The 26,338-nt window shown below is 46.8% G+C and overlaps 1 protein-coding gene across 14 annotated transcripts in view; it reads right to left on the bottom strand.

Moving 5' to 3' along the window:
* AKAP13 (A-kinase anchoring protein 13) overlaps positions 1-26,338 on the bottom strand; it is a 195,271-nt gene that overhangs the window by 92,947 nt on the left and 75,986 nt on the right. For 9 of the 14 annotated variants that reach the window (XM_059678194.1, XM_059678195.1, XM_059678200.1 and 6 more), the window contains exons 4-7: positions 21,959-22,255; positions 14,694-14,877; positions 4,889-5,102; positions 24-3,120 (exon numbers count right to left, since the gene is read on the bottom strand). In XM_059678194.1, the coding sequence (XP_059534177.1) occupies positions 24-3,120; positions 4,889-5,102; positions 14,694-14,877; positions 21,959-22,255 (3,792 nt within the window). Of the gene's footprint in view, positions 1-23; positions 3,121-4,888; positions 5,103-8,066; positions 8,181-14,693; positions 14,878-21,958; positions 22,256-26,338 lie in introns of those variants that run through there. The other 5 variants (XM_059678198.1, XM_059678199.1, XM_059678202.1 and 2 more) reach the window with 2 other exon arrangements.

Here is a 26,338-nt window from a genome sequence, read left to right as displayed (position 1 = left end):
AACTTCACATCTGCTTTGCTCACCTGTTGCTGGCTCAGGTCCTGGAACCGGCGGAATGATCTTCTCTGGCTCCTCCCTTCCAGCAGAGCATCCGGCAGGGCTCCCGGGTGTTTCTTCACGAGTACTGCCCGCTGGTGGGGTCTCCCCAGGCAGGAGGGCGTGCACTTTCCCGGCAGAAGCGCTCTCCAGCTGGCCAGCCCCTGGTCCTGCCTCGGCAAGACTGGACGGTGGCAGGTGACTGATGTCGCCCTCTGTGAGCAGGGCTCCTGAGGCCCTGACGTGCTCGATGACGGCATCCACTATACGACTCGCAGCCTCCTCGATGGAGTCTGCGCTCTCAGGCAGGTGCCCGGCCTCGGCAGACACAGCGTGAGGGGCAGGGGGAGCACCCCTGTCCCTGCTGGGGGCCTTGTCATCACTGGTGGAGAGCCCTGCCTCTGCGGGGAGCTCCTTGGCAGTGGGCTGCAGGGGGACGGAGTGTGTGTCATTCATCTGTGCCTCCTCGGAGGCATCCCTGCTACAGCTGAGGTGGGCTCCCTCCGGCTTCCCTTTCTCCCAGACAGGAGGCACCGTCTCTGGGGCTGCAGCACCCTGGAGGTCCGTCCCACCTTTGTCCGGTAAGGCTCCTGGCAAAACCTGGATCCCGTTCTCCTGGCGCAGCAAGACTTCCGGAACGGGCAGGTCCTGGGCACTGTGCGACAAAGCCGTTCCTCTGGCTTCCGCAGTTCCTTGTAGCGCATGACCCACTGCCACATCCAATGCCATGTTTCCACTCGCCTCGCAAGCAGCGGTCTCTCCCTGGGCTTGAGCGTCTGTCACTCCATCCACAGCAGAAGGTCCATTGCAATTAGAAGCCCGAGAGGCATCTGGGGACAGACCCGGCAGCCGAGGTGAGCTGCTCTGCTCTGCACCCACGGCTTCCTGGCCCGCGTCTGTGGCCAGACCTGCTCCCGGTGACACCGGGCTCTGGGCGGCCCCACCTTCAGTCAGCAGTGAGGCTGGTGGGGCCACTTCCTTGTTGTGCTTAGTTTCTGCGCTCAGACAGGCCGAGGGTGTGCCCCGGGAACCGCCGTGTTCAAGTGCTTTGTCCCGGGCACAGGCAGCTGCGCCAGGTTCTCCCTGGTCCCCTGGTGACTCCTGTCGCGGAGGGTCTGTTCCCTGCTCTTCCCGCAGCGCCCCTGAAGGAAGCGTGTCCTCCTTAGTGGAGGAGCAAATCACTGCTTTAAATCTGTCACCTTGTCCTTGAGCCGCAGAGCTTTCTGGAACCACCGGGCTGTTTCCTTCTTCAGTCAAACTGGAATCAGAGGCCAAAGGGGCCTCAGCCACATGTAGCCGGGAAGAGCCGGTGCCCCCTTCCATGTTCCTAACTTCAGGGGCTGCTGGGAGGCAGGGGTCCTCCTGCTCCCCCCCAAATCCTCCAGGACTGGCGTTCCCCATGCTGGGCTGAGGATCCAGGGCAGCGGGGGGTGTGGGCAGGCCTGCTGCACGGTCTTCTAGTGGCTGCTTATCTGGATCACTCCAATCTCCGCCATCTCTACGGTCTGTAGCGGTAAGTGGCTGGGGAGTTGCTGTTCCCTTTTCATTCTGGGAGGGGACAAGAGAAAGTGCGTCATCTTTCGTTACTGATTCACTGCCTGGACGGCCTGCCGGAGAGAAAGTCCTGCCTGATGTCACCGCCTGGGCTGGCACTGGCTCTCGCTCTGCTTTGGGGAAAACAGCGTGTGGATGCAGCTCCACTTCAAGCGCGTGTGAGAGAGGTGTTTGTGAGTTCACACCTCTTGTTTGGCCCTCTGCATCCAAAACTTCAAGGGGACAAAAACCCACATCTTCCTGGGTGTCTCCTACAGGGTCAGGGGTGACGGTCTCAGCCTGTGGGCCTTCCGGGCAGACGGCAGTGGGCGGAGGCTGTGCGTGGGGCGGGCCTGTGGCGGAGCCTCCAGGCTGGGTGACTGTGTCATCGCGATGCTCTGCAGCCAGCGCACCACTAGACGTCACTGTGCTCTGTCCACTGGCAGAGGCAGCTGGAGGTTGATCGTCTCCAGGTGGGGAGCAGATGGGTGGCTGGTCGTTCTGGCTCTGAAGATGAGGTGAATTCGTTTCTGCTTTCTCCTTCGGCAAAGCATCCTTCTGTGGCCGGGGGAAGGGCAGATCAGCGGACGACACTGCCCCACCCGTGTGTGCTAAGGGAGCGTCCATCTTGCCATCTGCAGCAGCTGGAACGCTGGCAGGGCTCTGATCATCAGCACTCGCGTCACAACGTCTGGAAGTTTCTGTTTCGGCAGTTTTTTCAATAGGGGCTCCTCCATGACTCAGTACAAGTACCGACTCAGCAGGCGTCTCACCGTCCAAGGAGCTGGTGGCAGACACGCAGTTTGGAACCATGGCTGTATCCACTGGCTGCCTTGTGTCTTTGACATGAGAGGCTCCAGCTGCACCGACATGAGAGGTCTCCAGTCTTGCCTTTGTCCTTTCCCCGGCTGAGAGCACCTTCTTCTGGGTGGCGGCATCTGGGCTCCTGAGACCACATTCTGCTCCCTCTGCGGTCTCTGGGACACCAGCATCTCCTGTTGATCTGCCTTCCTGTTCACCTGCAGGGAAATGCGGGGCTGGGCCTGACTCCATAAGTGTGACTCCCGGCAGGGCAGCACCCCCACTGCTCAGAGACCCCTGGGCTGTGGCCGCTGTGGCAGATTTTGCTTGAGTTTCTTCACTTCCGATTTCACAGGGGGGAAGGCCTTCTTTCCCCTTCTCCCCACAATCAGACATGCTCTGAAGGCAGCTTTGGGGATTAGACCGAGTCTCAGAGTCCACAGTAGGCTCCGCCTCTTCCTCTTTTCTCTCCACGCCTTTATTTTTCTTCCTACAGGAACAATCTGTGTTCTCTTCCTTGCCCGCGCTGGAGAAATCAGAGGGACGTTCCACCTGCGCGGCCGTGATCCCGGAGCCGCGTGGAGAGCTCCCCGCACCGGCAGGAGGAGAGGAAGGCGGCGGGCTGTCCGTGGACCCTGATGCGCAGGGAAGAAAGGAGCCATCTGCATCTTGGGCAGTGAGCACACCCGAAGGATCCTGGGCTGTCACCATTAAGGGCATTAGATTGTCCATCTGCTTGAGGTTTGTTTTCTAGGAGGAAATGAAAGAAAATTTTTAAAAACTGTTCATGGGAAAAGATGTCACTGACACCTATCAACAAAAACCCAGTTGGAGAAAACTGACGACCATTCCAGCTCTTCTGAGGCTACACGATGAGCTGATCTGAATAAAGACAGAGAAGTTTCTCCTGTTCCTGGTATCACTTTTCTCCCTTATAGCTCCATAGCCGATGGAATTAAAATAAACAATAATATAAAAGGTGAGCCCAGCCAGTGTGACTCAGTGGTTGAGCATCCACCTATGAACCAGGAGGTCATGGTTTAATTCCCAGTCAGGGCACTTTCCTGGGTTTCAGGATCGATCCCGAGTGGGGGGCCTGCAGGAGGCAGCCGATCAATGATGATATCCCAACGATTTGGGATTTCACTAATTGTTCCATCCCCTCAGGAGACGCCACAAATGGGTTAAATAAAACTACAGGAGTGCTCCCTAAGGATGTCATTTTGATCAAGATAAAAAGAAGCTGGTTTCTCCCTCTCCCTCTCCCTTCCTCTCTGAAATCAATAAAAATAAAATAAATGCGTAAACAAAAGCTTCTGTGCTATGCTGCTTGGCATAGTCAAAATTAGCTTGCTTCCAGTTCCTGTTGAAAGCATAACAGTTTCCTAAAAATTACAAATGCAGTTCATTAAATTTAATAACAGGCAAACATTACAGAACAGAGACTGGCAGAAACAAGTGGCATTTCTTGAAAAAACATTAGATGCTCCTAACACATGCATCCTCGGACAGTTTCAGTGTCTCATGTTCAACGATTCCCATACCTTGAGGTAGCTTTAACACCTGCAAACTGATAGTTTCAGCTGGACTCTGGTTCACCCAGGAAGAAAAGCCTGCAGGAAAGCCTGCCTTCCTGCCAGTCATTCACAGGAAAATAATCTGACACCTGTTCATATTGGGAAAGGCAGAGGCAAGCTCCACATCCAACTCTCCAATGCAGTGCGTCGGCCTGCTGGCCTCAGAAGTAATGCCTGCTCCCCAAGAAGCTTCTGGCACTGAGCTGACCCTAGATGACCTTAAATGAAATTATTGCCAAGCTTTTTCCAAATCAAATCATCTCTGAAATAAACTGGGTGGAAAAATGATCTAAACTTAGCCTTTCAGATGTTATAGCCGGAGAGCGGTACCCACATGACGTTCGTATTATCCATAATCAAAGCTATCAGGGAGTCTGTAATGTTTTTATGTCTGGCAACAACTTCATCTTGGAGGCCTTGAGTGGATTATAAAATCTTTTATTTTTTTTAGTGATCTTTGTACCATATAACTATCGATTCAGATACAGCAGCACTATCATCACTCATTTAAAAAGTTGTGAAAAGGCTTTTTTCTGAGGAAATCTGGTTCTTGTTCTTTAGCAACAATATCAGAAGCTACTTTGCCCGTTTAGTTTTATAAAGTTAAACCAACAAATTTATAAAGACAAACAGATAAATTTCCTTTCATGCCAGGAAAATTTAGTTCTGGTTGTTACGTATTTCTATATCTGCAATGTGTCTGTGTATCTTTCATTACTACAAAATCCAATAAAAAATTCTCTCAGCCTCCTACTGCTACAAACCCAACTCTAGTTCTCATCTATAAGCAGAAACACTGAATATTGCTAAAACACTGAATATTGCTTTATTTACAGGTTTCGCAATCTTTAAGGGAAGCGTTTTTGTTTTAAATATAGCCAAGGTTCACTGGGGGAAGGAGTGAGGGCACAGAGGCCTGAGAATGGAAATTTCTGCCTTACCATTAGCTGCTGTTGGATGTTCATAAGTTTAAAAATGTGCCCAGTGCAGCTGTCTGCAGGAAGTGGGGGCTCATGGTGTGCCTGGGGCTCTGAGGTTAGTGTGTAGACATCCAGCTCCCGGTGATGCCTCACAGAACAGTCTCCACAGGGTATTTCATAGGACAAACTGCTCCAGGAGTCGGGTTCTCCAGCATTCTCCCTGTAAGCAAGCAGCCTATGGTTAATGCGGCTCCGTCCAACCTCCCAGGCACAGGTTGGACCCTAAGTCTCACACAGAATTGCCATCCTGACTGCTTTTTATTTTTAATTGATTTCTGAGAGGGGGAGGGGGGAGGAGAGAGACAGAGAGAGAGGGAGAGGGAGAAGGAGAGGGAGAGGGAGAGGGGGAGAGAAAGAGAAACATCAATGATGAGAGAGAATCATTGATCGGCTGCCTCCTGCACGCCCCACATTGGGGATCGAGCCCGCAACCCGGGCATGTGCCCTAACCGGGAATTGAACCATGACTTTCTGGTTCATAGGTCAGCACTCAACTACCGAGCCACGCTGGCCAGCCCCTGACTGCTCTTTGAGGCTCTGCAGGAGAAATCTGGTTTGGACAGTTCCCCAGTGATTCAGGATATCACTAATTGTTCCATCCTCCTCATGAGGCCACAAATGGGTTAAATAAAAACTACAGGATTCCTCCCTAAGGATGTCATTTTGATCAAAATAAAAAGAAATCTGGGTTCTTAAAATAGTTAATGTTATGCTAACAACCCAATAATGAGGAAATGTAAGGAGGATGACTCCAGCCTGGTTTTCAACAGAAGCCAGGCTTGTTAAACATTTCTCTTAAAACTGGCTACACCATAGACGGTTATATGGGGTATGGAAGAGCCTATCACCCCACCCATGCAATGCAAGGGCACTCCAACTGTTGTTAACGGTAGGTAGAGGAAGCACATTCAAAATTCTTAAGTCGTCCACATAGAGAAAACTACTACAACGCTGTATCATGTTCTCCTTGTCAATATGGTGATCAAATCCTATTTTGAAGGAAGCCTTGGTTATAAGAAATACGAGTTCAAGTTTTTTTTTTATTAAAAGACAGAGCTTTGCTCAACTCATATCATTCCAATATACCTACCTCCTGTACAAATAAAGCCGGCAAAGGTACAGAGATGTGGAAAAGCATTTCTCAGCTAGACCTCAAAGCACGAAACATCATCAATCAGCTGCCTCCTACACCTCTCCTAGTGGGGATCAAGCCAGCAATCCGGGCATGTGCCGTGACCAAAGAATCAAACTGGTGACCTCTTGGTTCCTGGGTCAACACTCAACCACTGAGCCACTCAGGCTGGGCTGTAAATTTAACTTGGAAGCTTGGTTTGATAATGTCACTAACTCTGTTTAATTGTCTGACAGACTTTACTGGCATATCTGCTTACTGAGATTCGCGCAGAGACATCTATAGATATAAAAGCCCAAGCGACCAAACAACCGGCTGCTATGATGCGCACTGACCACCTGGGGGCAGATGCTCAACAAAGGAGCTGCCCCCTGGTGGTCAGTGCACTCCCACAGCAAACCTCCTACGGCCAGCCAACCTCCCACGGTCCCTCCCCACAGCTGGCTGGCCCCGATGGCAGGCCAGGTGGAGGGACCCCACCTGTGCACAAATTTGTGCACTGGGCCTCTAGATCTCCAATAAGAAAAAAGCCTTTGATGGCATAACTTGCTCTACTTACCACCACTCAGGAGGCTCTTTGTTAAGGCAGAAACAAAAAGTGATAGAGTCCCTTCCCAGCAAAATTAGTTCCCTACTAACCCTGCCACTAATACGTAAACCTTGGGAAATTCCCTTCTGCAACAACCACCTATTGACCATCTACCTCTCCCATGCTCTCCTGCCAGAGGAATGTGCTTCTGTTGCTATAATTACTTCCAAGAGCTGACCCTCCAGGCTCCCAGTTCACTGTCCCTGTGGCCTTTTCTTGCTTCCTAGCGCGTCTAGAGACCAAAGACTATTCATTGCAATTCTTCTTCCACTGCAATTCTTCCATGAACTCCGACACTCCTCCAACCCATCTTGTCGGCCGGTCTGGGTAGACCCCCGCATTCAGCAGGTACTCACATGCCAGGCACTATTCTAGGTGCTGGTGATAGAAACCAAAACCCGTGTCCTGCGGGAGCTTATGCCCGTAGCAAGGGGAACAAGAGCATTCCGATAAATTAAACACCTAGGATTCTGGAAGACAGCAAGAGCCACGTGAAAAATAAAGCAGGTCTGAGGGTTGCGATTTTAAATAAGGCGGGTCAGGGAAGACCTCGCTGAGGTAACACTGAAGCCAGCACCTTTTCTGCTGTGTTCCATACTGTGTACACCTTTCCTGGGCCCACTAATAAAACCTGGCAGAGCTCCGTGTATAAGAATATTCACTGCAACTTTAAGTATAATAGCATTGGAAGTTAGAAGCAACCTAGCCAAGTCAGTAATGAGAGGGCAGTTTGTTAAATTAAAGAACAGATTTACAGACTATTACATAGCCATTATTAAAACATAAAGCTAGTGCATGAAAGGCCAGAATTTGTACCCAGACTTTCCACTTCCACAGTGATACCTAGACTATAATAGTTTCAAACTCTGACCACATTCAAATAATATAAACTGCAAGTCTCACATAATATGTATGAGAAGCTCATCAGGTATGTGAATTAGGTTTTGTTATCATAAATTTTACAGGATGCAGAGCAAGTTTTCAACTGTAGAAAACCACAATTAAGAGGCCACTCCTCAGACACTGGGGTTACAGCATCCAAACTGAATATCCACATCTGGTTCCGAAAGTGAAGATTTATGTAAGTGGTACAATAACATTCAATAAGCCCAGAGTGAACACCAACTAACTTCCCAGTGTCCTAGCTGCTGTGCAACCATCAACAGCCAACCAGCCTCTGCTTCTTACCTTGTCCAGCATGGTGTACCTCACAAGAAAGTTCAAATTTGATGTTAATATACTGTAAAACCCTGTCAAACCAACAGCTAAAAAAAAACCACACATGTTTTCTAGTACTAACAGCATTAGTCATTCAGGGGAGAAGTTCAAAGATACATCTGCTGAGGTACAACAACAAAGTCAGATCGAATGCCAGAGAATAGACGACGCAGATCAACAAGGTGTCAGTCTGTACTCACTTGTGGCTGCCCACACACCACGAGTATCGCAAGCCCATTCTACCTGGGTCCGTGCCGCATACTGCAGCTTTAAGGGTGGAGAGCCGCGGCCAGGTCGGCCCTGCCCAAAGGCGTGTTTGCTGTCTCCTTCTGACAGGAAGTGCAGCACCTAGTTCCTCATTTGCGGGCCACGGCAGTATCTTTCACGAAACCACCTCACCATCACAGTGCCAACCCTCAAGGAGTCCTACCAACTCCACCACAACGCCACTGACATGGAGCAGGAGAAGCTAAATTGGGAGTGGGGAGGGGAATCAGCGACACCCCAAAATGAACAGGAGGCTACTCACGATCTTAGGTGTTTGTGGGGAACTCACTGCTAGGCTAGTTGTGGATTCATGCACATGCAAATTCACTAGAAATTTTAGCACTGATGGTTTCTCTCTTCCCCCTTTTTTTTTGGGGGGGGGGGCAGTTACTTTCATTTCTCTGAAGTTCAATGCCCTCATCTGTAAAGTGAGAATACCAAGTTTACTGTGAGATCAGATGCATGTAAAGGGTTGGCCTAGTGCTTGGCCCTCCCAAAGTGCTCAACAAACTGCCTACATGGTATTGGCTGCTGTAGTTCTAATGAACAGAAAAGAAGGAAGTTTCTGAGTATGAGACATTAAAAATAAAAAAGGCACAGGAGTCTGGGAGGTAGCTGTCAGGCAACTACACATAGTTTAGTGTCATCCTAAACTATTTACTCCCGAAAATCTGAGGGGAAAATGGGGCTTTAATTCCCTAGTGTTTCAAGGGATAGCATCACAGCTGTGGGGTGGCACTGACCTGGCAAAAGTATGTCAGAAACTGATGGTGGAGCAGCCATGCCACATTCATTCACGGCTGGGGGTCACCTAGCCAATGAATATTCCTTCCTAGGTCTCCAAATAAAGGGACATGCTACGTTCCTAAGAACTTTACAAGCATACTCTCCTTTAATCTTCTGTTGTTGTTAATCCTCACGCAAGGATATTTTTTCCACTGACTTTTCTTATTTTTAAAAAGAATAATTTTGGGGGGTGGGGGTGGCCGGGGAGTGGCCAATGGGGGGGGGGGGAGACTTATATAATACTTTAAACAATAAAGAATTTAAATTTTTTAAAAAAGAGTAATTTTTACTCCACTTAATAATAAATACAGGTAAAATTTTCAAGTCACTTGTATGACTTTAAGGAAACTTCAAAATTGAACAACAACAACAACCAAGGTGTGATGGTTCCTAAAGGTTTGTGCTTTTCAGAGGATGGAAGGTGCCAAATGATCCTTCATTTGCTCACATGCAAATGTCAAGTCCTATCACAGGTTCATGTTTTCTTCCACTGAGGTCTATTGCGAAGTCAGAAATATTTTCAAAACCACACGCTGTTGCCATGGATAATGTGTTCTCATTGGCTAAGATGTATAACCTCACAGCTCTTTGAAGAAAACCTCTGAGGCTGAAACATTCATAGGCTGGGCCATTTGCCTGCGGACAGCAGGGAGGGAAGAGAAGTGGACCGAAGGAAAACAAGACTATGGAACGGCTTTGTTGCTGCAGCCCACTTCCCACACCAACCCATGTTCTCAGAGAGTCCAGACCAGGGGTGGGCAAACTTTTTGACTCGAGGGCCACAGTGGGTTCTTAAACTGGACCGGAGGGCCAGAACAAAAGCATGGATGGAGTGTTTGTGTGAACTAATATAAATTCAAAGTAAACATCATTACATAAAAGGGTACGGTCTTTTTTTTTTTTTAGTTTTATTCACTTCAAACGGGCCGGATCCGGCACGCGGGCCGTAGTTTGCCCACGGCTGGTCCAGACAGTGTGACAAAGTCCATGGGGAGTTACAGCCTCGTTCCAATTCCTGCTCCATTATTTGCCAGCTACGGCGGTCATCTGTGAAGTGCGGATAAAATGCCCACCCCCCAGAGCAGTGATGGCGAACCTATGACAAGTGTGTCGGAGGTGACAGGCGAACTCATTTTTTTTTGGTTGATTTTTCTTTGTTAAGTGGCATTTAAATATATCAAATAAATATCAAAAATATAAGTCTTTGTTTTACTATGGTTGCAAATATCAAAAAATTTCTATATGTGACACGGCACCAGAGTTAGGTTAGGGTTTTTCAAAATGCTGACACGTGGAGCTCAAAAGGTTCGCCATCGCTGCCCTAGGGGTTGGGGAGAGGATAAAATATATGAGAGTTTATGCAAAATGCCAAGCAGAAATACAGATGCAACTGGTGCTCCTGTTACATAAATACAAGGGTTATCCTCAGAAAGTGCCTTTAGAGAAATCCTGAAATTATTATTTGAAAACACACACACACACACACACACACACACACACACACACACACAGAAACTAGGAAATATCAAAATTCTTAAAATGGTTCACTGGGAAATTTACCAAACAAGTCATTGAAAACCAGATCTATGAATCAGCTGCATCAGTTTGGTTAAAAGACTGACAATGTCACCAAACACGACTGCTCATAAAATCCTATCAATAAACCTTAAAAAGAACAGGCTTGTGAGTCATGGCAACTGTTGCCCACATAGCCTTGGGCAAGGTATGTAGCCTCTCTGGGCCTCTCCTCATCTGTGGAGTACAGTACTGACTGTACTAATCTGACCACACTTTCGATGTCTGCTGAGAAATTTAATGAGAATTTGTAAAGCACCAATGTAGCAGATACTCACTCTTTAATAAATGCCACTGCCCTTCCCCCACTTTCTAGTTTCCACCCAGCTCCAGCACCGTATCTTAACCAAGGGACAGAGACCCGATCATATGGTGAGAAAGGAGGGCAGGAAGATGGATGGATGAATACATGGATAAGTGAACGAATGGACAGATGGACAGATGGGTGTGACTCAGGCTAGATGAATGTAAAGTGTATTTTAAAAACCCTGGCTATTATGTGGAAGGTACATTTGTACATTTACTTCATTCTTTCCTCCCCTGAGGAAAAGGAAAGGCTCCAAAGTGGTCATGCACTCGATGGGCTACAAAGGACCCACTTGTCGAGTCCTTGCAGGGACCATAAGGAGGCAAGCCCTATGTTAACAGAACATCTTGCTCAATCGCACTTGGCTCCATTGTGAAATACATACACTTGAGTAGCTGCTCTACCCTCTGACCTGAACCCAGGTTTCAAGTGCAAATGTGTCCAAAGAAGGACCTGAGAAACGGGAGACACTAACTCTCTGAGAGGGGCCAGCATCGCCACCACAGGAGACCATGACTCGGGGCCTAGGGTCTGCCAGGCTGGGTCTGCGCTCTGTGCACACGCGTCATCCCAAACTGGGCAGACCACTGGCCTGTGATCCTGGGCCTGGTTCTGTTACTTGTAGCCTTAGGACTTTGGGAACTCACTTCATCTCTCAATTACAAAACCGGGGTAATACCCCTACTCACTCATTAAATTGTCACAGGAACCCTAACAGGTTTGGCTCAGTGGATAGAGCGTCGGCCTGCGGACTCAGCGGTCCCAGGTTCGATTCCGGTCAAGGGCATGTACCTCGGTTGCGGGCACATCCCCAGTAGGGGAGATGTGCAGGAGGCAGCTGATCGATGTTTCTTTCTCATCGATGTTTCTGACTCTCTCTATCCCTCTCCCTAACTCTCTGTAAAAAAAAAAAAAATCAATAAAATATTTTTTTTTAAAAATTGTCACAGGAATGAAATACAAAAGGACTGGCTAAATGTAACCAACAATACGTTTAAACCCATCTGATGGGTAATAGAAATGTCAAATTATGGTTCTGAGACTCCTGTTCCCCTCAGGCAAGGAGAGGCTAGGAAAACTTAGAGCCTTTTCCTCATCATGTGCCAGTCATACTCTATCCCAGTGGCCTCTTCCTGCGTCTGTCATATTTCTGTAGAGGGAATAATACGGGCCTCAGAATTCCACAGATGTGCATGTTACAGCAGCTTGACCACTTTTCTATAAAGCATTGAGCTCGTCACGTTAGTTCTCTGAGCCTTCATATTTCATCAGTAAAATACATATAATGCCTACATGAGAAAGGGTGTCATAAGGGTGAAATGAAATTAGCTATAACATATCAACAATGCACTGCAGGCATTCGATAAATAAAGAGTTGTTGAACTGATACTGAAAATGAGATGGTTATGAGGACAAAACATTTTGGCACTCACTCTTTGGACAAATGAAATATCTCACCATTTTTATGTCAATACTCCACAGTTAAAATCCTTACGAGAAATATTCCTTTTGTAATGGTGGCCGCATTGTAAATGATTCCTTAACGACCTAGAGTTCCCTGTGCCATCAACCCAGAGTCATCGAGACATCACAGCCTGTGTCAGAGAGCCAAACTAATTCTTTTAAAGTGATATCTATTACACTTGGGAATAATTTCAAACTCTTATCAAGTAGGGACATCCAAATGCTGCCTGGAAATATTTCAAGATTTTGGAAAAATTTCCTTAATGGATGAAAAACTGATACAGACCTAGAGGAAAAGGAGGAAAATTAAGAAAAGGGCAATAAGAGAGAATATTTTTGTCAGTCACTCTGCTATGCACTCTCCATGCATTCTTTTGTTGTTGTTAATCCTCACTCGAGGATATTTTCCCATTGATTTTTAGAGAGAGTGGAAAGGAGGGGGAGAGACAGAGAGAGAAACGTCGATGTGAGAGAGACACATCAATTGGTTGCCTCCCGCATGCACCCTGACCAGGGCCAGGAATTGAGCCTGCAACTGAGGTACGTACCCTTGACCGGAATCGAACCTGGGGCCCCTCAGTCTGTGGGCCAACACTCTATCTACTGAGCCAAACCAGCTAGGGCTCTCCAAGCATTCTTTCATTTATTTCTCAAAGCAACCCACTCTTCCTTGAAATTCTAGCAGAGTCTACTAATACCACAGTAAGACTGGGGGATTGAGTAAAAATCACCCCACAAGCTTTTTAAATGGCTAATTATGACCCAGCACTTTTTCTAGGTGACAGAACCGCAACCTAGAGGAAGAGCCAGCAGAATCCCAGGTCGGGGCTGGACCTGCAGCACCGCGCTCACGCTCTCCTCATGTGGGCCTCTGTGCAAGTTTCGGAATCTGGCTTCCCCTTTGTTTCCCTTTCTTATTGTAGGATGAGTGGTCTTCACACAGTAACGGGAGGCACCATGAAGCAAGCCAGACCTCTTCTCCAAGAACACACACTCTAGTTTCCTTTAAGCTGTGCTGCAATAGGTCTTGTGACACCCTCACCAGCATATAATGCAGCTGTTGTAATCGCTTCATTTCCCCATTTGGATGGCTATCCTTAACCAACCCTGCTTCCCAGCAAAAACTCGGGGCCCTGAGATCACAGTTAGGGGAACTGCATTGGAATCGCTTAATAGTTACACTAAGTCACTGGTTTCAACTCCTGGAACGAGGCCTGTCTTCTGGCGGCCATGAGGCAAGAGCAGAGGGAATCCAATCACTGGCCAGATGGGAAGTACGGAGGAATGGAGCCTATCGCTTCTGGAATACTGTTGTAGGGGAGCTCAAGTATCCACCGCTCACTTGAGATGAAGGGCGCCCCTCCTACCGTCACTGTATCTGCGGCACCCATTACAAAGCTTCCTGCAAAGAACCTTCTGTCTGGCTCGACGGGGAAAGCTATAAGCGTAGCACCTAAAGCAGAAACAAGCACAACAGCTGTTGATATGACAGTAAGTAGCATTATATTCAGAGATCTCTTCTGGGCCATTGTACACTGTCTCACACTCACAGCTAAAAGTAGTCAACTATGAACTGCAACTAAATGAAGTTTGCCGTGAGCAAAACATCTGAGAATTAGGGAATACTGACAATTTACAAGGATCCCTCAATTGCTAAAGACCAGGGATCCAAGGTTCATTCTTCAGTTATGGAGCAGAAAGATGACAATGATCATAACACAATAAAAATATATTCAATAAAAACTGTACTTGAAATTTCTGCGTTTTATAAATATTCCAATGGAAAAATGTTGCCTGCTATAATGCATTTATTTTTCTATTTACAAAAGAAAAAATATTCGAGTATTTTAACCAACAGCCTTTCTTCAGAAAACTCTCTGAAAAGTCAGACTGTATGACAACCGAATCCACACACACACGCTATTCTACAGCGATTTCTAAGACAACTCGGTTGCTTTTTACTGCTATTCATACGAATAGACGATTGCTCTGATTTTATTCACAGAAATTACATTCAAACCTAAACTCCGTGGTTCAGTATATTTCCCGCATGCAGTTATATTAAAGTATTCACTTCTAATGAAGTCTTACAAGTGTTGAAGACATACCACAAAAAAGGTATGGCGCAGGGAAACTCCTTCCTCCTGTACTAAAGAGGAATCGACTAGACACCTGGCAATAGAATGCTACCCCCACAGACAAGACTTATAACAAGAGGCGAGAGCAGTGCAGGCAGGAGGCAAAGGGGAGAGAAACGGTGGTGTGACTTACGTGTGTCACTCTCACAGTGAGGCAGGAGCAGGCTGACAAAGCCTCCAGCAGAAGGCAAGGCACGGAGCAAACACACCGAGATGCCAAGTGGGTGGTACAATCATGAGTCAGGGGTGGGGTCGGTGGGGAGGGGAGGGGAGGGAGAACGAGCACTTACTCGGTCAGGAGCTTGTGCAACTTGTGATAACCCCGCTGCAAGGCCAAGCTGGCAGGTGTCGCTCCTTCCTGGTTGTGGATGCTGAGCGCTCCTCGGCCACCTGGCTTCTGCAACAGGAACCACGTCAGCCTCAGCAGGCCCAGCCGTACGGCAAAATGCATCAACGTCTCCCGGGGGCCGCCATCTGCAGAGGGGGAGAAGATGTGAAGAAGCGAGGGGAGAAGGTGAAAAACAAAAAAGCAAACCAACAAAAGGGCAAGGTAGTGAACACCACGACCTCCAAGTACCTGAGATCCTCAAGTTAAGGCCACAACGTACAACATGAACGATTCTGTAGTGGCCGAGGAAAGACAGCTCTCAAGGGAAAACAAAATAACGTTAGAAAAAAACAATGAGGAGCAAAATCTCCAATAGGAGACAGTTCCACATGACGATCAAGCCTTTTCTACATTCCAATTTAATACACCTGTTCTATGAACTGATATATGAGCTAATTTATAAGGGTGGCTCCACACATATATTCTTTTCCTTACCAAAAAAAAGTGGGTGGCCCAGCAGGTGTGGCTCAGTGGTTGAGAGTCCACCTATGAAGCAGGAGGTCATGGTTCGATTCCAGGTCAGGCACATGCCCGGGTTGTGGGCTTGATCCCCAGTAGGGGCGTGCAGGAGGCAGCCGATCCATGATTCTCTGTCATCATTGATATTTTTTTCTCTCTCTCCCCCTCTCCCTTCCTCTCTGAAATCAATAAAAATATACATATCCTTTAAGAAGTGGATGTAGGTCACAACGTGGGGATCCAGCAGGAAGAGTTATTGATTTTGTTCCTTTTGCATCCGTTTAAACGCTAGTTTAAACCTACAATTTAGGATTAATCTCTGGTCTTTCCTCTCTGTACCTATATATTTTTCCTCTGATGTCCCTTTGTATTTTTCCTCTCTTCTGAGAGTTACTCAACTGTGTTTTCAGACCACTAACTGCATTTCCTATGATGTCAATGGGGTCCTTTGTCCCCGTCTGAATTGAATTATGCCATGGGATGCTGGATGTCCTCGCATCATGTCAGCCAACTCCCTGTCCGTCTTTGCCCTCATTGTGATGGCTTCTCTGCAGATGGAATTAAAGCCCCTAATCAGTTCATTTAATAAGGAAGATATCCCGGATAAGCCGGCGGGCCTGCGGCAGTTGGAAGGCTTCGAAGGCAGGGCTGTTTCCCCGGGAGAGAGAACCCGCCTGCGGGAGCCGGTATCTGGGAGTTGGCGGTGTCTACGCTCCAGAGCTCCGTCCTGCTCCGTCTCCCCTTCCCACTGTCTGAGGACCACACTCTGGCTCACGCCGGTGAGTCTGAGCTTGCCTGCCCGTGACCTTCTATTCTTGCTCGACAAATTTGGGGCTTGCTTAGTGAGCCCCGACAATCACACAAGCTATTCCCGATAATAAAAATTTTTTAAATATATTTTTATCTCAGAGAGGAAGGAAGAGGGAGAGAGAGTTAGAAACATCAATGATGAGAGAGAATCATGAATCAGCTGCCTCCCGCACACCCCCTACTGGGGATCGAGCCCAAAACCCGGGCATGTGCCCTGACCGGGAATCAAACTGTGACCTCCTGGTTCCTAGGTCGATGTTCAACCTCTGAGCTATACCGGCTGCACTTCCTGCAATAAATCTTAATACATACTTGTTCCCCCTAATGGTTCTGACTCTCTGGCTGAAAGCTGACTGACATACTCATTAAGCCTATTTTTTTCCTTGCTGCTTCCTTCTCTAATTTCATTAGAAGCCTGCCTTCTTCGATCTTTTAAAGGACAAATGGAAAATCTCTTCTCAATTTTTCTTTGGTTTCTTAAAGAAAATTATACTCAGAGAGCCTTCCATGAACACTCATGATATGTTCCCATTTCCTTTATGCTGCAATGTTCTCCTGTAGGCCATATGCTGGCTGGTTGGTTTTCCTGGTTAACCATCAATTGGAAAAATCCCTATGTTGCCCCAGCGCTTACCCACAGAGCAGGTATCGGAAATGCCTGGGTCCCCCTTGCTATCTACTCAGATGCTGGAAGCACCTCCCGCCCATACGTGCCCAGATGTGCAGAGAAAGCTATGTCCCCGGAGAGCAATTCAGCAATGAAATGCTAGGCGGCTGCATCTTCTTCAAACTGCCAGATTTTCTAACTAAGCAAAGCGCTGCAGGTTCTGTGAACATAGCAATCAAAGCCTGTGTGTACTTTTCTCACCCCATCGAGCCACCCAGAGGCCCGGCTACCGTAACTTCCGAACCTCTATCTATGAGACGCCAATATCCACATTCTTTCCACTATTCTGAACTGCCTCTCACATACACCTGAAGCTTGTATGACGCAGGAAGTCTACACCCCGTGGGGCAGGAGAACAGAAGGCCGGTGTGAGATGTGGGCTCTTGGAAAAATGACACTTGTAATCTTGCGACAGAATCAAGGTTTGACAGGCAACAAAGCCTGGTGGAGCTGCGGTCCTGCCATTACTAGAAACTGCTTGTCTTGGGCGTCAAGACAGTAGCAATCCTCTGTGAAGAGAAAAATCCCTCAGCAGTCTTTGCATATTTCATTATTTTCTTTCGTAGTAGCTATGACAGCTGAAAAACACATAAATACTAGCGAGTGCAGCTAAGGAAAAATTTCCATGAAAACCTATGGAACAAGTTTGAAACAGGCAGCAAATGATTATGGTTGAGGTTCTATTAACCAACATCAGGCACACAGAGCTGAGAACGCACAGGCTGTTTTCAGCAAAGTCTTTCTTCAGCCTGTCTCCTCCTCCTCTCCACCCAAATTTCTCTGTGTGGGAGGATGCCCACCTCCCGTGACGATTAGCTTTCCTGTTCACCTAGTCCCACGATACCACAACTGACTAAGAATGAGATGTCCCCAGCATGTTTCTCCTCCTTCCTCTTCAATAGGCCCACCCTCCGACCTGAGAGGTATGCTGACTGCTACTGTTCCAGGTTCTTTCCGGGGAAAAAGCATCTTAATCCCTCATTTTCACTCACCACCGAGGTATTAAAAAGCTAAAACAACTAGCCCAGTCGGTGTGGCTCAGCAGTTGAGCATTGACCCAGGAACCCACAGGTCACTGGTTCAATTCGAGGTTAGGGTAGATACCCGGGTTGTGGCCTCCATCCCCAGGAGGGGGCGTGCAGGAGGCAACCAATCAATGATTCTCTCTCATCATTTGTTTTTCTTTCTCTCCTTCTCTCTTCCCTTCTGAAATCAATAAAAACATACTCTAAAAAAAGAAAAGAAATGCCCTAGCGGATTTAGCTCAGTGGATAGAGCATCGGCCTGAGACGGAAGGGTCCTGGGTTGAATTCCAGTCAAGGGCATGTACCTGGGTTGCAGGCTCCATCCCTGACCCCGATGGGGGCTCATGCAGGAGGCAACCAATCGCTGTCTCTCTCTCACATTGATGTTTCACTTTTTGTCTCTTCCCCTCCCTTTCACTCTCTCTAAGAATCAATAAAAAATATCCTTGGGTGAGGTTAACTAACTAAATACATGCATACATATATACATACATACATACATACATCCAAACAATTTAAAAAAGCTAAAACAACTGATACTTGGTAACTCACAGGGAAGGTACCCTTACCCCACCATCCACCCTCCCCCCAGATGAATGCTCACTGGCATTTAAAGGAGAACTAAGGCTAAAAGAACAGTGTAGAGGCTACTTTAGGCAACTAGAGATTAAAGAACACTTAGAAGAATTCAAATGGACAAACCCCCTCTTGCTCATGTTTAAAGTGAGGATTAACTTTAGAAATAAGTTAAAGCAAAACGGACACAGTCTCATTATGCTGTTCTTTCCTTTTATAAGACATGTTCCTTTCCCTCATCAGAGCTCAAATTTGTCTCTAAAAGGCTACTGCATATTGGCCCTGGTATGTTCAAAATGCACAACTCTGCTCACTAGCACACATGATCCAAATTATTTTCCTCCACTTTATACGTGAAGAAATTGAGACACAGATTAGCATTCTACACAAACCCTTGCAGGGAAGCCAGGAGGTAAACAAACTGACTCCACTGCCTAAGTTCTTTCCCGTTTACAATAGGAAAGCTAAACCAGAAGTTCTTAATTTCACGTCCATTCCTGCGGTTCAAGGCAGCAATGAATCCCGAAATTATATGTAAATTTCTGCAGGCCTATATGTATTTTTTTCCGTAGGAGAAATCTGAGCTATTTTAAAAGGAGTCACTGACCTGAAAAAAAAATGTAAAAGCTCCGCATCCGAACAATTAGTATGAGGATTAAGCACAAATCTTACATGACGCCTTTGTACAAGCATTAAGCTGGAATACCAGTAAATATCCCCGCCTTTAATAGCAAGGAGCCCTGTTATGTAACAAGTGCCCTATTTACCTGTTTCATTATCCCAGGCAACAAGCTCACTTGGTACCTTCTTTCTTTAAACAACTTTTAAAAAGTGTTAGAGGTACAACTCAACGTGAGCAGAATGTTCCTCTACATTCATCCCAGGACAGCAAGCAAGCCCCTCTCAACTGAAGCTACTCTGCCCTTAAAATACTCAGTCTTTGAAGATTCTAATCCACAACTGATTGAACAGTTAAAACTGCAGAATTCGAATCTAGCCCTTGAAACCAGATTCCTGCTCCCAGTTGTTGACTCAAAGGCAGGAATATATCAAGACCTTTCCATGCATTTCACCTTGCAAAGTATACCCCTAACTTGTTCATTTTCATTTGTTCTTTAATTATTTTTAATGCATGTAAAAATTCGCTTTTCTACAGTCTCATGATTTGGAACACATGCATGGATTCTTATAACCACCACTGCCAAAATGCAGAACCATTCCAACACCCAAAGAATTCCCTCAGATACCCCTCTGCTGTCAGACCCCACCTCCTAGACTTGGCAATTACCAATCGAGTTTCTGTGCCTGTAATTTTGCCTTTTCCAGAATCTCTCATAAATGAAATCATACAGTAAACACCCTTTGGACACTGGCTTCCTTACTTAGCACAATGCATTTCAAATGCATCCAAGTTGTTGCACATGGCAATAGTTCTTATTGCTGAGTAATATTCAACTGTGGATGTACCACGGCTTGTTTATACATTTGCCGAGTGAGAGAGATCTGGGTTACTTCCAGTTTTGGGTGATTATAAATAACTTGCCATAGGCATATTTGTGTGAAGATTTTTTGAGTGAATGGAAGATTTCTCTAGGAGGAATAGGCAGAAGAGGAATTGCTGGGTCATACAGTAAATGCACATGTGACATTATAAGAAACTGCCAAACCATCTCCTAGAGTGGTGATATCACTCTGCACTCCCAGAGTGGAAGGGAAGATGAGGACAGAGCGAGAGAAACATTGACGTGAGAGAGCAAGCACATCAATTAGTCGCCTCCCGCATATACCCTAACCAGGGCCAGGGATCGAGCCTGCAACCGAGATACATGTCCCTTGACCTGAATCGAACATGGACCCTTCAGTCCGCATGCCTATGCTCTATCCACTGAGCCAAACCGGCTAGGGCTGGCACTTGGTATGTTTAACCTTAGCTTTCCTCATAGGTGTGTAATGGTACCTTACTGTGATTTTAATGCATTTTCCTAAGTGTTCACATTTGCTTTAACCTGTGCTAGCACTACTTGAGCAATTATACAATAGAAGCTTAAGAAGTACACGGAAAGTCCACAAAAATATTAAAGCTGGTCAGTTCCTTATTAAAGACAAGGAAGCTAAGGCCCAGAGAGGGAACTGAGACGCCTAAAGCTTCAGACCTGCGCTTTTTCTAGTACGGTTGACCTTTGAACAACAAGGGGGTCGGGGCACCGCCGATGCAGTCAAAAATCAGCATATAACTAAGTCAGCCTTCTGAGCAGGTGGATTCCCACCGCAGACTGAAATCACGCGTACAAGACGCCTGCGCAGTTGAAACCCATGTTGCTCAGGGTGAAATGGATTTCTTGTTGATATGGTAACATGAACAAACTATCCAACTCCCGTGCCTTCTTTAAAGAAACAAAGAAACAAAACCATAAAAACACCATAAGCTCCACAAGTACCCACTGCACCCCATCTTGACAGAGACTCATGAATGGCAACCGGAACAAGCAGTCCCAGGCCAGCGCAGACACAGTGGGGCTGTGGGCGTTTGGCCCCAACATTAGGGGTCTGGCGCGGCGCTGATGCCCTGCACAAGGGCAAACACTCTGATCTCCAGGTCTTGGCACTGCAGAGGGTTCTTGGACACTGTATCAGCAAGGAAAAGGCAGGAAAGGTGATTTCTTCCTGATTTGATTTTAGAGTCTACACTTGCCTTTGTGTTCTACCTGGACTGCCTTGGCATGTCCACAGTAAGCCCCTGAGGGTAGGGGGCGGCATTTCTGCGGGTGATCACAGGCTTAACTGTTAAATTCAGTGAATACAAGAGAGGCAAAGCTGGCAAATACCCCTCACCAATCTTCCATGGGGCCATGGGAGGAAGAAGGCGTGTATTTGATGGGTCTGTGGGAGCAGGAACTGAGCATGCCCCTGGCTCAGCCTCCTCTGGGCATACCTCTCAGGATCTGCTACCTGCAGAGGCAGTGACTTGGGTCTGCTCTCCCTAAATAACAGTCACCAAAGCTGGGTGGACACTGTAGGGCAGTCCTATGACTGTCCAGCTCTTTGAGAGATAAAGCAGAAAGGACAGCAAATCCTTCAGGCAGGAGGTCTGATGTCAGTCTTCCAACCCAGCTTTATCAGTAACAGAAAAACATTTCCACCTCTCGCTGTGTACCTGCGAAATCTTTCAACTGGATTTGAACTCAGGAGGGAAAGAGGATGTTATTTATTGGACCCCAGGTTTAGGCTGTTTCACTGAAATTTATATATAAAACCATGGCATCTAGTAGATGGCATCGGCCACAAGAATAACTATGTGGGAAAACCCCTATCTGACTGAGAAGAACATCAGTGTGGGGGTTTCTTTGTTGTTGTTTTGTGCATTGGCCCATGGACTGAAGGATCTCAGGTTCGATTCCTTACGATTGCCAAGTTCCCCAGCCCTGGTGGGGGCAGTGCAGGAGGCAACCAATCGATAGGTCTCCCTCATTGATGTTTCTCTCTCTTTCCCCCTCCTCCCTCCCTTTCACTCTCTCTGGAAATCAATGGAAAAAATATCTTCCGGTGAGAATTAAAACAAAACAAACAAACCAAAAGACCCTGCAAGTATTCCAAACTCAGCGTGTCTTTGTGGGTCATTTAAGTTCTTACCACGCAAAGTCTGATTGGTCCCCAACACATTCCACTCCGCCGGCAGCTTCAGGTGTCGGAAAGCGAGGGCCACCTTCTCATCAAGGGAATTCACGTCCGCAGACGGGGGTCCTGACCGATCAAGAAAGCGGGTGAAGTTCAGCGCCTGCTGGTTCCCAGCGCTGGTGGCCAGGAACTGGGCTGCGTCACACGCCTCGTCCTGGACGAACTCAAAGTCTTCTTCCGCCACCACAAACACGGGGAGGCCCTCTTTGGAAGCACATAGCAGCACCTTCACTGTCTCACAGCAGTCATGACCTTGAGAAAATACACGGAACAGGAAGACAGTACAGTGTTAGCCGCCTCCTGCTGAGAGGACACACATGGCCTCACTGCCCTCCTTGCATGATATACAAGTTCCCTGCCTAGAAGCCCCTCCTTCCCCTGAACGCTGACAACAATCTTCCAAACTTCTTAAAACTCCATTTCCAGCTCTATTGCTTGCAAGTATGACGTAGTCCCTTACCAAACAGCAGACAACTGTATCTCAGCTGTCACCATACGTACCACATAGTGTCTGGCACTGAACAGTCCCTGAGTATTTCAATATATACCTAACTGCGGCTGTTCAATTTGAACAAACTTAAAAAAAAAAAAATGAAAGCTCGCCCAGCTGGCATGACTCCGTGGATGAACATCGACCTATGAAACAGGAGGTCATGGTTTAATTGCCGGTAAGGGCACGTGCCTGGGGTGTGGGCTCGATCCCCAGCAGGGGGCGTGCCAGAGGCAGCTGATCAAGGATTCATCATTGATGTTTCTATCTCTCCCTCTCTTTTCCTCTATGAAATCAATCTATATGTCTATGTCTATGTCTATGTCTATGTCTATGTCTATGTCTATGTCTATGTCTATGTCTATATCTATATCTATATCTATATCATGTGGCTAATATGCAAAGTGTCCCCTTGGGAGTTCAACCACGAGACTAGTTCAATTGCTCACTATGACGTGCCCTGACCACCAGGGGGCGGCACGGAGCGAGGGAAGGCCCCGGCCGGCTGCCGGCAGCTGGGGAAGGGAGGCCCCAGCCCGAAGTCAGAAAGTCCCAATCGGCCCTGATTGCTGGCCAGGCCTAGGGACCCTACCCGTGCATGAATTTCGTGCACTGGGCCTCTAATAAAAATATATATTTAAAAAATGTATCTTTCTGATGAGAACAAAATAAAGGAGAGGGAACTGATGCTGCTGCTTTGCCTGGTTAACCGCAGGCACCTGTACATCCATGGCTGCCCTGAGGGACTGCTTTTCCACGGGGCGGGAGGCCCAGTGAAACCCTCTATGTGGCCCATGACCCTGGCTTTCCATGCCATGGGCACAGGCGAACAGAGGTTTCAGACCTGGGCAGAACAAACTAAGCTTTCGGTTGTCTTTGCAAGAGAAAACAGCAATTTTTTCCCCACGTTTCCAATGAGAACGGGAAAAGTGATTTTCCACATACTTTTCCCCCAGGGACCTCCTTAAGCCCTTTACCCTGTAACAGAAGAAGTCTCTCGCTGCTGTGGGATTTCAGAATGGTAATCAGTATTTACTAACCAAGCACCTACTGCATACCAGGCATTTTCTCTACACAACCAATTCGGTAGCTATGTATTTATCAAGTGTTGTCCGCATCTATGGATGAGAGAACTGAGACCTCAAGGTTACACACATTAAGAAGCAGAGCCCATTATTCAAATTCAAGTCTGACGCCAAAGGACATGGCCTAATATACATGATGATGCGAGAGTTCTGTACCACATTGTTTATAACCAAAGGAGAGGAATGATAGCTTTGCCCCTGCCTGAAAGGCGCCCAATACTTGGAATGAGAAGCCAGTATAACTATTAGGCCAAAATAACAGGTTCATGAACCTCCAGGATCAGTCTCCCTATAGACACACAACTCTACCAGATACTCCCACTGCCTTCGGAGTTGAATTCTTTCTATGAAGGTTTTAAGAAACTAAGGGACCCTCTGTGTGCGTGCATGTGTGTACACCCATGTATGCATTTCAGCTCAACATGTACTTTGAACTTATGCAATAAAATGAGGGGGAAAACACCTGAATCTTTCTTTGAAGGGCAGCCAACCTAATTACATATGACAACCGTGTCAGCAGAAACAAGTCGCCTGAGTCAGGGAGGAGGCTTGGTGTTTTCCTGGCAGAAAGTGAGTATATCTTTGCAACTGTTCTAACATCTAACAATAGCTGGACAGCCACCAAGCCCCAGGAACTGTGATTAGAAGGTAAAGATGAGTAAGGTAAGTCTCCGCCCTTCAGAGGTTTCCGGTCTACAAACAGGAATCAAACAAGCTGCAGATAACTGCAAAGGCACAATGGAATGGGTTCTATGAGAAACATACAAGCTCAGCAGGCGTGGCTCAGTGGTTGAGCCACAGTTCGATTCCAGGTCAGGGCACATGGCCAGGTAGTGAGCTCCATCCCCAGTGGGGGGCCTGCAGGAGGCAGCAAATCGATGACTCTCATCATTGATGTCTCTATCTCTCCCTCTCCCTTCCTTTCTGAAATCAATAAAAATATAGTTAAAAAATAAAATGAACGGTCCTGATTCTTTCTTACCAGTTTCCTTCCCCACACTTGTGCAAAGGTGAGAAACCTGAAACCTTGAACCAGAAAGGGATTCGCATTGCCACTAAAATTAATAGCATTTACGGCACTGCAAAGTCACCTTCTGGATATACCCAGAGAGTTCAGGTTCAGACCATATCCCAGTTCTTCAACTTCATATCTCTTTCTCTCTCTCTCTCTCTCTCTCTCTCTCTCTCTCTCTCTCTCTCTCTCTCTCACACACACACACACACACACAGCAATGGCCATGGGGAAGCAATGCCACCTGACTCCTGACTAGAGAGTACAGAAGCAGCGTATCTGCGCAGAAATCTACCTGGAATTGCTAAAATGACTGTTTACGTTGCTGGGATGGGTGGGGACAAACGAGGGGAGAAACAGAAGGTGAGGGGTATGAGCTACGTGCGCAAACCAAGTGCTCAGCGGTGTAGGCAGTAATGTCTCTTTCGCTGCTTTAGCAGCAGAATTTGTTTAGAAAGTGGCTGGGTGAACTACTGGCAGCTCTCTTTGCAGAAAGTGAAAATAAAACTGTATATTAGAGGAGGTAGAATGTCAGAAAAGGCCATGAAAGGGATATGTACGAGAAGCCATCTGATTGTCAGCCCAGTATTTCCCCTTCAGACATGAACTCACGATCTAGAGGAGAAACTATGAATCATCTTAAGCGAACAGTGCCATAAATCTGGAATTTGTTTGATATGATTATAGGCCTGCTTCTTTTTCAAAAGAAAAACTGAGGATTCAAAGAGGACTGGAGAACGGACGGTTTCCTGGATTAGTCTTTGCTAAACGGAGTAAATTGGAAGAGTTACTACTGATGAAGAATAAAGTGCCTCACCCTGCCGTCTGGAATCCAACCACACGAGGCTGGCCGGGCGCCTCTCTCACATTAATGTTTCCTATTAGGCTCAAGTGCTTCTTAAGATTATTTTTTAATCCTTCTACCCTTTCAGATGAAGCATCTAGAGAAAAAAATCAACACTTTCAAAACAAGGTGATATGGGTCTATAATACAATAAACTAAAATCACTGCATATGCACACAGAAGACCTTTGGTTGTCATAAATTAGCTCTGGAGCCATGACTTCTGCATGGGCCATTCATTTCCTGAGTGCCTTCGTGCACACAGAAATGCAAGGTGTCTACATCTACACTGCATAGCCAATTCAATGTAATATCCAATTCCAAAATAGCCAATCCAATACGATAATCACCATTTAACTTCTTTTTATGTGAAACAGAAGCTACAATGGAGAGAAGAGTAGCAAGGTTCCAGCCAATTCCGTGGTGTTTTCCTTCCACTCAATTCTCTAGTAACAAAGGAAAATAAAAATCACGGGTCTTTTTAAAAAGGGAAGTTCTGAGAAACTGGCTGTGCTTCTTCTGAAGGAAGTTCGCCCAGGGGATTCGAAGGGAAAGAAGAGAGCTAAGCTGTTAAAGAAACATGACCGACACTGCCTTCTGAAGTTATCCCATAGGCAGGTCCCGCTCATTTACAATAGAAATATAAAGTCAATTATGGGGTGGGAGAGGGCTGTTCCTAACTGGATGAAATAAACGGAAGGGGTCCTAAAGCAGCAGCTGTAGAGTCAGAAAATATTAGCTTTGAATCTCACCCTCCATGGCAGACAGCCTGGGTTTTCCTGAAAAAGTCATTCAACCATGAAGCCCATTTGCACAAAGGTATGCTATCACCAGACATAACACAGGTACCTAAAATTGTTAGTTATTATTATTCATTACTAAATGCTCCTGCTCCAGAAAACACT

The sequence above is a fragment of the Myotis daubentonii genome, chromosome 21 (genome assembly GCF_963259705.1).
Source record: "Myotis daubentonii chromosome 21, mMyoDau2.1, whole genome shotgun sequence".
Classification (NCBI taxonomy): domain Eukaryota; kingdom Metazoa; phylum Chordata; class Mammalia; order Chiroptera; family Vespertilionidae; genus Myotis; species Myotis daubentonii.
Note: the sequence above shows the minus strand (reverse complement) of the source record. Positions and strands in the feature narration are given on the sequence as shown.